The 14,708-nt window shown below is 30.9% G+C and overlaps 1 protein-coding gene across 1 annotated transcript in view; it reads left to right on the top strand.

The window, feature by feature from the left end:
* Positions 1-14,708, top strand: part of LOC127702853 (protein disulfide-isomerase TMX3-like) — a 118,969-nt gene that overhangs the window by 96,529 nt on the left and 7,732 nt on the right. The window contains exons 10-12 of the mRNA XM_052207156.1: positions 10,122-10,175; positions 11,224-11,416; positions 13,776-13,844. Of these exons, the coding sequence (XP_052063116.1) occupies positions 10,122-10,175; positions 11,224-11,416; positions 13,776-13,844 (316 nt within the window). The remainder of the gene's footprint in view (positions 1-10,121; positions 10,176-11,223; positions 11,417-13,775; positions 13,845-14,708) is intronic.

The following is a 14,708-nucleotide window of genomic DNA, read 5'->3' as shown; positions in this document are numbered from 1 at the left end:
CAATTGTCCATATACGTCAAATCTGTCAGACGACTTCTTGCCTATTATATTGAAAACTATAATAGATAGAGAGAAACTTTATATTGCAAAAGTGATCAGCAAGACAAGTTCTACAAATAAATCTGCATAGTCAAAATTGTCAGTTGACTCCTTTTAAGAGTTATTGCCCTTTGATGACGATTTTTACCAATTTTTTGCGTTTTTGCCTTATATCTTAAAAATTATAATAGATAGATAGAAACTTAAATTAGCAAAAATGATCAGCAAGACAAGATCTACAATTAAGACAATTAGAGAAAATCGTGCGATGACTCCTTATTGGAGTTATTGCCTTTTAATGATGATTTTTACCAATTTTTTTGCATATTTGCCTTATATCTTAAAAATTATAATAGATAGATAGAAACTTAAATAAGCAAAAATGATCAGCAAGACAAGATCTACAATTAAAACAAATAGAGGAACTCGTGCGACGACTCCTTATTGGAGTTATTGCCTTTTAATGATGATTTTTACCAATTTTTTGCGTTTTTGCCTTATATCTTAAAAATTATAATAGATAGATAGAAACTTAAATTAGCAAAAATGATCAGCAAGACAAGATCTACAATTAAGACAATTAGAGAAAATCGTGCGATGACTCCTTATTGGAGTTATTGCCTTTTAATGATGATTTTTACCAATTTTTTTGCGTATTTGCCTTATATCTTAAAAATTATAATAGATAGATAGAAACTTAAATAAGCAAAAATGATCAGCAAGACAAGATCTACAATTAAGACAAATAGAGGAACTCTTGCGACGACTCCTTATTGGAGTTATTGCCTTTTAATGATGATTTTTACCAATTTTTTGCGTTTTTGCCTTATATCTTAAAAATTATAATAGATAAATAGAAACAAAAAATTAGCAAAAATGATCAGCAAGACAAGATATACAATTAAAACAAATAAAAAGGAAATCGTTGGATGACTCCTTATTGGAGTTATTGCCCTTTAATGACAATTTTTACCATTTTTTTGGTGTTTTGCCTTATATCATCAAATTATAAGAGATAAATAGACACTTTAAATCACAAAAATGATCAGCAAGGCAAGATCTACTAACAAGTCAAATTTGGCCTATATAGTTAGCAGAGTTATATAGGAGTGATTGCCCTTAAATGAGGATTTATTTTACCCTCTTTTTTGTTTTGAGCAAAAACTAAAGAAGATAGAGAGAAACTAAACAGACTAAATGATCAGCAATACAAGGTCAATAAAACAGAGATTTTTGTAATGAATTATATTCTTGTCTACAATGTTGAGAGTGTCCTTTGTTGAATATGCACATAGACCAAGGAGAGCGACACAGGCTCTTTAGAGCCTCTAGTTTGAAAGCCTTATTATTTCTTATTGTTTCAGATGTAATTAATGTGAAACATCTTTAATAATGAAAATGATGTAGTAATTTTTCTTGAGATTTTATTATGAAAGAATTAAATACGATACTGTTAACAAGAAATAATATGTTAATTGTTATGAAGATTTTGTAATTAAATAATATACTAAACTCATATACTTGTTAGAAGTTAACTAATCACAGCTGACATTTATTGTTGCAAACGTGAAAATGCAAAGACCCTAAATGTATTTAGCTTTGCTAAAAGCATTTTTATACAAAGGCAAACATATGGACAGGTGTGACTAATTGGACAGGTGTGACTAATTGGACAGGTGTAGCATCATTTTACTGTCTTATTGTTATACTCTGAGCAAGAGGAAATTTTCCTTTCCAAGTTGCTGTTGTAACTTAACTCAACTGATTACTGTTGCACCATTTATTTATGTCTAGGCCAATTTATCGTGGATTGAGAAAAAAAAAATAATTTGGTGGATATTCAATATCTTCAGGTTTTGCCAAAGTCTTCATAAAATCTTATATAACGTGATTTCTTCGTTGACTATTTGAATTTAAGATTCGCCTGTACCTCAGAAATCCAAGAAAATTGGTATTCCTGAATAATAATGAATCCACAGTAATTGGTAGAATGAAATTCTTGTTCATTACCGCAACAGGACAGTTGTTAGTAAAAGACATTAGGTAATAATATTATACAGCACTAAGTCAATTAACAAATTTACATGTAATATTGGTGGGAGAATTTTTCTAAAATATTCTCTCTGAATTACACGTAGTAGTACCAGTGTCACCCAACATCTTGTACTGTTATTTAAACAAAACTGGAGTTTAACTGGAGACCATTTGCATAAAAACACTAATGACAAAGTCTTTCCACCCCGCCACATTTTTGCGCCTGTCCCATTTATTAGTCAGGAACCTCTGACCTTTGTTAATCTTGTATGTTTTTTTTAATTTTGGTTCATTTATATGTTTTGGAGTTTAGTATGACGTCCATTTTCGCTGATACATTATTGTTTATGGGCCAGCTGGAGCCCGCCTCTGGGTGCAGGATTTTATCGCTTGGTTGAAGACCCATTGGTGGCCTTGGGCTGTTTTCTGCTCTTTGGTCGGGTTGTTGTCTCTTTGACACATTCCTTGTTTCCATTCTCAATTTTATTTCCAGGCAATTTTTTTCTAATATACAATGTATTGATGGTTCTCTTCCTATGTGAAGAAAGACTGGCCTGTGTAGCAGAGTGGTCTAAGTAGTCCAGCTACTTTATCACTAGCCTGTCAACACTGAGGTCGTTAGTTCAAATCCAGCGTAGGGCAGGTGCGCTCAACTGTAATCTTAATTGACTAGGATTGTCAGTTTTCTTGCTGAGATTGGTGGGTTCTACATGCACTCCAGCTTCCTCCACCAATAAAAACTGACCGTCACGAAATAGCACAATAGTGCTGATAATGGTGTTAACTCTACATGCACTCCAGCTTCCTCCACCAATAAAAACTGACCGTCACGAAATAGCACAATAGTGCTGATAATGGTGTTAAACACAAATCAATCAATCAATCAACCTCTGTGAAGAAGGATTGATTTATTATTGGCAAGAAGAATATATGTTGACTATTTGATCTGAGTGTCTAACATCAGAATAAAGATCATACAAAGCAAAGCATAAAATAAATAAAAAAATTGATAAAATAAAACAATAATGTATAAGATCTGAGTGCCTTAGTCTATATATAGCTATTAAGGTCAATCTAATTTACAACATGATTTTATGCTTAAGGATGTTCGCTACTCTTGTTTTTGACTTTTTGTCAGATATTTGGAATCCTCTAGTTTTATCCATGTTAGTGCCAATAAAAATATTTTTCTTTTCATAATTTTATTACATATAGTTTAAATGGCCATATTTGAAAATGCTATAAAATCCCTATATTTTTTCATAATTTTTTAAAGAAAAAGGGTGCCAATGTTAAATATATGAAAAGTCTAGAGAGAATTATTTCCCGCCAAATTTTTAATGGCTTATATCTCGAAAACAAGCACATTGACCTTTCATTTTTTTATGCTTTTTTAGTTCCTTTATTTATATACTTTCAATTTATAACATTCTTTTAAAAAGCTTGTTATTTTGAAACAGAGTATCGAACATCCTTGATACAGAATGATTTGTCTCAAAAATTTAGAATGGGGTCTTTTAGGAAATTGATTGAATTTTAGGATATAGACCATGATAAAAAAACAGCCTATCCAATGACAATTTACATGTCATTTACATTATAGTGTAATTGAGGTTGAAATTTACTATTCATACTGTAACTGGTTATATTGTTATACAAGTACTTAAAGAAGATATATGTGTCTTATGTATTATCAATTTGAGTTGAAATTCAAATCGGTAGACAAAAAAAAAAGAAAAGTTTATTTGATATAAACGATTATCCTTTCTAACTTATCATATTATAATAAAAAAAAAATTACATGTCTGGATTTAATTCAAATATTAGCACAGTTACATAACATTTCACTTACATTTTTTGTTATATAGTTTTGTATAAATATGTACCCATAGTTAAATACTGATTGATTGATATGAATAAATTATACCAGGGCCTACAGTCATAAAACTTTACTCATTACTTCAAGTACAAAATTTTTCCTCTTAACACCAAATCAAAAGTCTAAGTATGATAATAATAGTGCTTGAAAATTTTTATGACTGCATTAGGCCTGGGGTATGTGTCCTAAGATAGCAATGCAAAGACTAAAAAAATCAAAAGACTTCAAGAGATTAACATAACAGTGTTTGCTAATGAGGTACAAATATCCCTCATAAATACCACTTATTAGCTGCATCATCTTTTATGGTCCAAGGCACTGCAACTATAGTTTAAGGTTTATATAAATTTTGAACAAACCGTTAATTGATTTTGATGATAATTTTGTTGAAAAAAGACCATTTTATGATGTAGTATCAACAATTAGGATAAATTTCATACCACTTAATAAAAGAATAACATAAAAGTACATGTTTCCTTTTTAAATGTCAAGTAGGTATATATTAAAGGACCAAAGGAATTTTTAATTTCAGCCAAAAACAGGTTTAAAATCAAACATGGATAACTTGTATATATATATAAATCTAGGGTGCTGGACACAGTGCAGGTGGAGTTACCACGATGTCACAGAAGTAAGGGTTCGAATCCCGCTGAGGGAAAAACAAAAATTTGCAAATGCAAATTTACAGATCTAACATTGTTAGGCTAAATTTGTGATAAATTATATATGTATTACAATGTTAGCCCTGTATTGAACCACAGGTTATCCGATGGAGAATGTCTGTCAAAAGTCGTCACATTTTTAGTCTCGTATACACAAATGTATATATATATATATATATACAAGTCTAAATTGAAAACAACGTTCAAACCTATTATTGCGTTGGATAAAAACCGCAATTTTATTACGTGTGCATGCAAAACAAATTTCTTGTTAGAGGGGTCTAAATACATCACAAACAACATTTTCCAAAAGACCAAAAAAGTGAAAAAGTATATTTTAACAAAACGCATTTGACTAACAGGTCGATCAACAAATGTTCTTAAACCCTGCTGACTGCCATTGGCGATTGCCAAATAAAAGGATCACCGATGTAATAAATGGATCTTAAATTTTAATTTAATACTAAACAGAAAACAATAAACTTGCGGAAAAGATGATATACCGCAAACAAAGGTGCAAAGGTTTTTGTACACCATATCCGGATTTCGACAAATAATGTCTCTTCAGTGATGTTAGGAATCAAAACGGTATTTGGGAAGCCCAAAAATTTACCTAACTTTAGGATAGACTCTTGAATTTTGAGGAGTCAAAATAGGATGAACAGACCATATAAACCCTAAGGCAAATATAATATATATATAAAATAAAAAAAGTTGACCAAAGTTATAGAAAATTGTAGAAATTAAAAAAATTAGTTTGCTACCCACGTCTACAATGATAAAATGTCATACAGTAAATTATTACAAGTATAAGTGCTGTTATTGTTTCAATGCTATTTTTTGTATTTAGATGAGTCTAATTTGTGAAAAATATGTTATGTAAATATTTCCCATGTGCTGTTTCCACATTTTATACCAACCCTAAGGACTGCTTAACATTTTTCAATGCATATCAAATGAATGAAAAAGTACTTAGAGACTCAAAGAATTGCATTTAATTTAGTAATCCACCCCTGCAAATTCTTACATGATTGAAAACTTGATGACTTCATTGAAGAGAATTGATAATGTCTAATGAAAATGATTATATTGTGTGTGTAATCTGATTAAAGTGTTAGAAAGAAGCTTGTAGAATTATCTGAATTCTTTCTATAAAGCCTGGTCATAATCAAATTAGAAGTAAATGGTTACTTTGTTTATGTCTGAATCATTATTATCACAAAAATAAAAACATATATTTCAATTCACACATACTTGAAAAACTATTTGGTAACTGATTAAAATGACATAAAACACGAATGGATTGATCTAGATATTAACCTATTATATTATTCATCTTCTTGATGGTTTACTGAATGACTGTTTTAAAAGTGTAAAATTGGGAAAATACTTGACTGATATTTACCATTATAGCAATGCTTTGAAGCACTAGTAAATGTAGCATCGTGCAAATGGATAATACAGTTGTCTGGTGTTTACTATAAAAGCATTGTCTGGTGTTTACTATAATATCATTGTTTGGTGTTTACTATAATAGCATTGTCTGGTGTTTACTGTAATAGCATTGTCTGGTGTTTACTATAATAGCATTATTTGGTGTTTACTATAATAGCATTGTCTGGTGTTTACTGTAATAGCATTGTCTGGTGTTTTCTATCATAGCATTGTCTGGTGTTTACTGTAATAGCATTGTCTGGTGTTTACTATAATAGCATTGTCTGGTGTTTACTATAATAGCATTGTTTGGTGTTTACAATAATAGCATTGTCTGGTGTTTACTGTAATAGCATTGTCTGGTGTTTTCTATAATAGTAATGTATGGTGTTTACTGTGATAGCATTGTCTGGTATTTACTATGATAGCATTGTCTGGTATTTACTATAATAGCATTGTCTGGTGTTTACTATAATAGCATTGTTTGGTGTTTTCTATAATAGCATTGTTTGGTGTTTACTATTATAGCATTATCTGGTGTTTACTGTAATAGCATTGTCTGGTGTTTTCTATAATAGCATTGTCTGGTGTTTACTGTAATAGCATTGTCTGGTGTTTTCTATAATAGCATTGTCTGGTGTTTACTGTAATAGCATTGTCTGGTGTTTTCTATAATAGCATTGTCTGGTGTTTACTGTAATATCATTGTCTGGTGTTTACTATGAAAGCATTGTCTGCTGTTTACTATAATAGCATTGTCTTGTATTTACTGTAATAGCATTGTCTGGTGTTTACTGTAATAGCATTGTCTGGTGTTTACTGTAATATCATTGTCTGGTGTTTACTATAATAGCATTATCTGGTGTTTACTGTTATAGCATTGTCTGGTGTTTACTATGATAGCATTGTCTAGTGTTTACTATAATAGCATTGTCTGGTGTTTACTGTAATAGCATTGTCTGGTGTTTACTGTAATAGCTTTAATTGTCTGGTGTTAATGTAATATTATTGTCTGGTGTTAATGTAATAGCATTGTCTGGTGTTTACTGTTATAGCATTGTCTGGTGTTTACTATAATAACATTGTCTGGTGTTTACTGTTATAGCATTGTCTGGTGTTTACTGTAATAGCATTGTTTGGTGTTTACTGTAATAGCATTGTCTGGTGTTTACTATAATAGCATTGTCTGGTGTTTACTATAATAGCATTGTCTGGTGTTTACTGTAATAGCATTGTCTGGTGTTTACTGTTATAGCATTGTCTGGTATTTACTATAATAGCATTGTTTGGTTGCACTAAATTTAGCTGTTTGAATTATTTAATTTTGTTACACAATTTTGACTGCTGGATCCTGAATATTATCAGATTAACCAATTATGTCTGTTTAGGTTGCTCCCAATATTTTGTCCACCAGAGTTCAAATGAGTTAATGTAAGGCCTTCAACAGCGTGCAAAATCCATACTGTATCATTAAGTCACCTATTATGTCCTATAATGTCTGCTTATGGTAAACTTTTGTTGATGGGTTGCTAACCCATTGACATTTACTGCCAGTCATTTAACCATATGAAATATTTGCTATTTCACCAAACTAGCTATAATCATACAATTTGAATTAGAGTATCTGAACAATTTGAAAGGAACTTGGCTCATGCAGTTAAAGTAAAGAGGATTTCTTTTTTGTTGTGCAACCTATACACTAAAAGGCAGTTGGGTAAAAATTGATTTTTTAAAAACAGTTTTCAAAAAATTAAAATTCACTTCATTCCTTAAACAAATCATTTTACAATTAATTTTAAGAAAGAGAAATAAATGAAATATTACTTCTGTACTGATTAAATAATTTCATAGATGATTTACTTTATATCTGATTCACCCCATTTTTTTTTAAATAATATAGAAAATATATATATCCTCATACTTTAGACAATTAAGCTACCAAAGTGCCATTGCTAAACTTTTGAATGCATCTGTAACATTTTTATTTTCAAAAGTTAATTTCTTTAAAGAAGAATTTGATACTAATAATTGCATTAGATTTAACTTTTGCATTAAATTTAACATTGCTTAAATATATGAAAATGTGGTATGATTGCCACTGAGACAACTATCCACCAAAGTTCAAATGAAGTGGATGTAAGTAATAGACCACTTTTAAGTTAGATGCATTTCCGTCTAAAACTTTGGTTTTAGTGAACATCATTCATGCGTTTAGGGGCACCATCACTTCCTTCACATGTTGAGCGAGGGGTTGTAAAAATATGATGCTATACTGCACGAATTATTCGGCAAATTAAATTCTTATAATTGATAATCAACACTGCTGTCATTAGGGAATTGGGTTTAAGTACCTACGGAACAAACATAATTTCTAGTTTATCCTGCATAATAACAATCACGAAGACGCTTGATGAACTTCAATAGTGCAGGGATACAGGCGATCCCCTCTATCTGGTAAATGACGTCATAAAGGTGCGCATAATTGATGAACTTTTCCAGAGAAGGAATTACTCCAAAGTGGTTGCCTATAATAGAACATAATATGGCCTTCAACAATGAGAAAAACTCATACAATGTGAAATGATTTAGTTCTTACTGAGCCTAAATTCATAGTACATTGTGCAATGTATCAATTATTGGAATTTTGGTTATCAATGCATGTAAAATGTAAAAATGTATAAAACCACTAATTTGGGCCCGGTCAGAAAGGTCAATGAGGTGAAGGTAAGATGACACCTACCTGCCAATTGGACATGTACACCTTACAATCATTCAACATAACAAATATAGTAGACCTATTGCAGTATATCTAAAATTCTGACCAAATTGCAATTTGTTTTATCAAACCAAACTGTTCAACTGGTCAAAAATTTTAACAAACTGCTGTAGAAAAAGACAGTCAAGTGTTGAAAGTGCAAGGTGATAAAATAAAGCAGTTTGGTTTGCTAAAATAAATTGCAATTTGGTCATAATTTTAAATAAACTGCAATAAGTCCACTATATTTGTTGTGTTGAAAGATTGTAAGGTGGACATGTCAAATTGACAGGTAGGTGTCATCTTACCTTGACCTCATTGTCATAGTTCAGTGGTAAAAGTTATGTTTTTGTTTAGGTCTGTTTTTCAAACACTAATAGCATTGGTCAGCTATATTTAATGTATGGAATAATTGTAAGGTGTACATGTCTGCCTAGCAGGTTTCATCTGACCTTGACCTTATTTTCATGGCTCAGTGGTCAATGTTAAGTTTTTGTGTTTTGTTTTGTTTTTCAATTACCATAAGCAATAGGTCTACTATATTTGGTGAATGGAAGGATTGCATGTCCATCTAGTAGGTTTCGTCTGACATTGACCTTATTTTCATGGTTCATTGGACAATGTTAAGTTTTTTGTGGTTGTGTCTTTTTCTCAGATACTATAAGCAATAGGGCCTCTATATTTGGTGAATGGAAGGATTGTAAGGCGTACATGTCCATCTAGTAGGTTTCGTCTGACATTGACCTTATTTTCATGGTTCATTTGACAATGTTTAGTTTTTGTGGTAAGGTCTATATCTCAGATATTCTAAGCAATAGGTCAATTATATTTGGTATATGGGAAGATAGTAAGGTGTACATGTCTGTCTGGCAGGGTTCATATGACCTTGACCTCATTTTCATGGATAAGTTTTCATAATTTTGTCAGTTTATCAGATACTATAAGCAATTGGTCAACTATATTCATGGTTCATTGTTAAGATTTTGTGGTTTGATTTGTTTCTCAGGTACTATTAGCAAGAGGACCACTATAGTTGGTGTATGGAATGATTCTCAGGTGTACATGTCTGTCTGGCATGGTTCATCTGACTGTGACCTCATTTTCATAGAACATTGATAATGTTAAGTTAATGTGATACTTGTAAAACCTTTACAGACTTTCAACATAAATTCAATGATAAGTAAAACAGGCTTACGCCCATCTTTTGCATTCTTCAAAACTTTCCTGGATGTGTGGGAATTTTGTATTAAAGAATCAAGTAGTTAATAGTAACACCTTTCTTGTCTGTGTATTTTTATAATGATTTTTTACATTCCAGGATCAAAGATGTCATAACAGTATTGGCGAAACATCAGAAAGACAAGTTCCACAGGTAAAAACCAAAACACTTAAAGGGAAATAACTCATATTTTTCTATAGAAAAGAAAATTATTATTAAGTATTGATTAAAGTAAAACATTGTAAATTTATAATATATACTGATAGATAACTGTTACCAGACCAATTTTAGAAAAATAAAAATCTGAATGATGATACATAAACAAGTCAAATGAAAGCAACAAGACAGGTGTTTGGTCTTACAAGAATATACATATACTAATAATGAATACTTTTAATGAATGCTGTGGGTGGAGGGGTAAACAAATCCTGATTTGCATGCAACACCTGTATTTGATTTAATAATAATTGAATTGAAAATTACAGCAAATCAGGTCCAAGTTAGACATTAACCTTTTAAACAACTGACCCTTTAGGCTAGTTACCATGATATTTTACTTGCCTGAAAGAGGAAACAACTTGTCCAAATTTTTTATTTGCTTAAGAAATTTCTAAACTGGAGTTAATTATGGACACAAAATTAATTTTATCATATTCAGTTTTTCATTTCTCATAAATACCACTAAAAAGTTTCTAGTCTTTCGCACATACCTGTATGACATCATGTATGTCCTGTCAAACTTTAACATCAGACATATTAAAACTTTTAGTACGCTTCAGAATTTTAATAAAATTTGACAAAAATAAGATGTTTAGGTGAAAAGTGTGAGTGTTTTGAATATTAATTAAGAAATCACATATCTCCATTGCCATTGAGGACATGTATATAGTTTTGACCTGTAAAGATCTTCAATGACCTAACCAATAGCAAAATAAACGGCATTATATTGTTTTATGATACTGGATAAGCCAATAAAATTAACGCATTTTTTCTATCACTTTTTTGTATCTGTGCAAAGTGATACAAGACATATCTCTTCATCCAATAAATAGATTACAGGCCACAACTAAAGAATACATCTTTTCCCAGAGTTAAACCCAATAAAATTAAGGCAAAGACAGTATTTCTTCCCAGAAATGTCCTGGTATACAGGTTTTTGAATGAATGCTTAATCATATATCTTTGATAAATTTTATTACAGCAGGTTCCAGTTTCTATGGATGCCTGATGCTGAGACTGTTAATAGTATCATGTTGTCTTTCGCCACCGCTCCAGTTATGCTTATTCTTGACCCTGAAACACATTATTTTTACATGCCACCATTTAAATTGGAGGACATCACAACAGAAAATCTAGCTGCTTACTTGGAAAGTATCAAACACGGAAAAGAAGATGTAAGTAAAAGATAGAGGGCAGCTTTTTATGAAAGCTAATTATATGAGCATGCAAGTAATGTTAATTGAAGGCAGTTGTTTAAGAGCCATGTGTTTCTGCACAGTTTATTGAAAGTTCTATACATGATGTCATGTTATAGTAATGTTCACAAGGAGGCTGTAATATTTATTTATTCAATTGATCCTTTCCTTATCATAAGTGCATTCAGACTCGTTCATTCTACGTTTTATGTTCAGTCTGAGTGTGTGTTATAGTAGTCTCAGGTTCAGTTAAAGGAAAGATAAAAGAAAATGGTTTTTGGTCATCTGTTTTTTTTGTCTTTAGTGTGCACGAAATGTTGACAAATAAAATGGATCATCCCCTTTTAATCAATGCAATGCATATATAAAAATAAGCAGAATTGAATTATCTACACTACTAGAAACTGTTGTTTATGAGCAATAATTTCAATAAAACTACAAAATGACATAAAGATATGTTGTTTGTTTTTTTTTGGTTACAATTTACTTCCTAAATTAATTCTTTTATTTGGTGATTTTTATAATTTGTGCAAAAAATTGTAGAATTTGGTGTCCATATTTGACTCATTTTTACATTGTTTTGCTACTCAACTTCTGCAAAGCAGTAAAGATTTGACTAAAATCCCAACAACATATCAAAACAGCAACACACCATAACATACCTAAATGATTTTTTTTTAACCAAAAACCAACCAAAATGATAAAACAACTGTCAAAGGGGTCTCTTCGGGTATAAATAAACAGCTGAGACAATCTAAGGTTTGATAGGTTTTATTACCAGAGTTGAAAATAAACTCTGAAATAACAAAATTATAACATCAATAATAGTTCAATATAACATGGAATATCTTATGCATAAATTATATCACAGACAATTATAATTCAGTTTAAACAATTCACAATGCCATAGTGTTACTATAAACATTAGGTACACATTTACTATGGAATGTTCATTTGTGTATTGAAATGTACATCACATGTCATGTGTACTTTAATAAACTGGTTTCTGTGACTGATATTTAAATATAACGCTAATCAGTTTCATTGTGTTTACAACCAAATAGAATTAACTGTATCTTTAAAATAACTTCTTTCAAGTACATGAAAGTTTACAATTTAACTTTACTAATAATACTTTAATCAAAATAAAATAGATAATACATAAAAAGCAGAATTTTTTCACAACATTCAAAAAGTTATTTACTATATCGACATATCGACATATAAATTCTGTACCAGCTGATTTGCTAAAAATGCGCAAATCATCAAAGGAAATAATCCATGACTTTTACATTTATTTCTATTGTATAAAATAATACAAAACTACAAACTATGCGCTTACCACTTGTTAAGCGAGCTCTCTAGATAGTAAATAAGGAATTTGGCACAAAGTACAAACAAGTTATCTACATCAGAGTCCTGAAAACCAAAATACAATAATAATAACGGACTCTGGTAAATATTTTTAAAATACTAAACATCCGACAATTGTATGCAATTCCTTAATACAAAAATAGCATTACACAAATATGTAACTCGTATATTCTTTTCACACTATACTCTGACTTATCATAAATGCTGACATTTTTCTACATGCAGTATTTGTAAAATACTGGTTTTATGATATATGTAAACATTACATTATTATGCTATGTACAGTGGCAAATATGGCATTACTCTATAAAAATATGACTCATTCAAATTTTTCTTTTCGATGTTATAAACATGCAATCTGAAGAGTAATCATTAAAAAATCGGAAAGTTAACAAAATCTATTAATTCATGTCAAAATGTTAATAAAGAAGAATGTGCAACTTACGTTGTCAGTAAAGTAGTCGTGTCGTATAAGTATAAAACTGAATTTAGTATGTAAATATGGGTTTCTACACAACTGCTTACACAACAATGGAACTTACACAAGGTACTCAAACATTATTGGTCTACATTGACAAAATTGAGTCGCTGACAAAGGGAATAAAGCAGTTGAAGTTTCTGCTAAAAGTTCACTTACAATCTTTAACATTAGTAATGATTCATGTACTTATCAGCTGACAATGCGAATATAGAAAATAAACATCATAATCCAACTATCATACCAGAGATTGTGAAAGGTGACTACTTAATATAAAAATTAAGGAGTTGTGGTATGATTGATCATGATTGCCAAGTCTTAAGTCTGCATATTTCAGTTCCAAAAAAATCTCATTTTAAACTGAAATGAATGCAGCTTCCTCAAATTTTCTTACCATTTTATTTCAAGCTTGTTACAAACATTTGGTAACTATTGTTATCATGTAAGATTTGTAAATTGAAATTAAGCCATTTTTTGTACTTTCAGGCCTATGGTGGAACTGGTTTCTTTATGAGAGTTAAGAGATTGTTTTATGATTTACTTGTCATGGTAGTGGTTAGTATCTTAAAGTTTAAATATTTGACATCCATAAATCTGCTATTAAAAGATGCTTAAATTTGCATCAGCCATTCTCCACAATTTGGGGTTCCAGAAAGACAACATAGCTTTCATTTTAGATATTGAAACTTTTGATCTTACAGAGTTAAGGAACTTTGTTCATAAAAAAGTAAACATTTCAGCGTCATTGTTTGCAGTTGGTTTGTCCAGTTCTTAAAAACTTTTTACATTATTTAGATTTAATCAAGAGGACTGAAGCTTTGATCAATATTTTTCAAATTGGTATACACAACATTAACATTAAAGTTTCCCTTTTAATTTTTTGCCTCGCCTGTGACAGAGTGCCAGACATAGGAATTACTATTCGACTGCAGCGGCTATGTAAACTATTTGTATAAAGCCTTATATTTCAGAAGGTAGAAGACTTGGATGCTTCATACCTTGTATGCAGATACCTTATGTTATGAAGTTTCTGTCTGCATATGTTAATGGTCCTTGACCTCATATTTATGGTTCAACAACTGCTTGAAAAAAATGTATGGAATGATTGTAATGGGTGCATGTCAGTCTGGCAGGTTTCATCTGACCTCATTTTCATGGTTCAATATCAATGTTAAGTTTTTGTGTTTTAGTCTGTTTTTGTCTCGGCTTGGTGGAGTCAAAAATCGAGACAAAGGTATGCTGTTTCCAGCGTCGTCGGCGGCAGTGTCAACAGTGTATGAGTTTGTGATTAGGTCTAGTTTATGGTAAACCACTAGTGGTAGGTCAATGATATTTGGTATGCAGTTGTATTAGCATTGGCACATCTCATTTCCATAAAGATTATTTGGCCCCGCCCCCTCAGTCATGGCCTATTGACTC

This window comes from Mytilus californianus, unplaced genomic scaffold, assembly GCF_021869535.1.
Source record: "Mytilus californianus isolate M0D057914Y unplaced genomic scaffold, xbMytCali1.0.p SCAF_5, whole genome shotgun sequence".
Lineage (NCBI taxonomy): Eukaryota > Metazoa > Mollusca > Bivalvia > Mytilida > Mytilidae > Mytilus > Mytilus californianus.
This window is presented reverse-complemented; position numbering and strand designations above follow the sequence as displayed.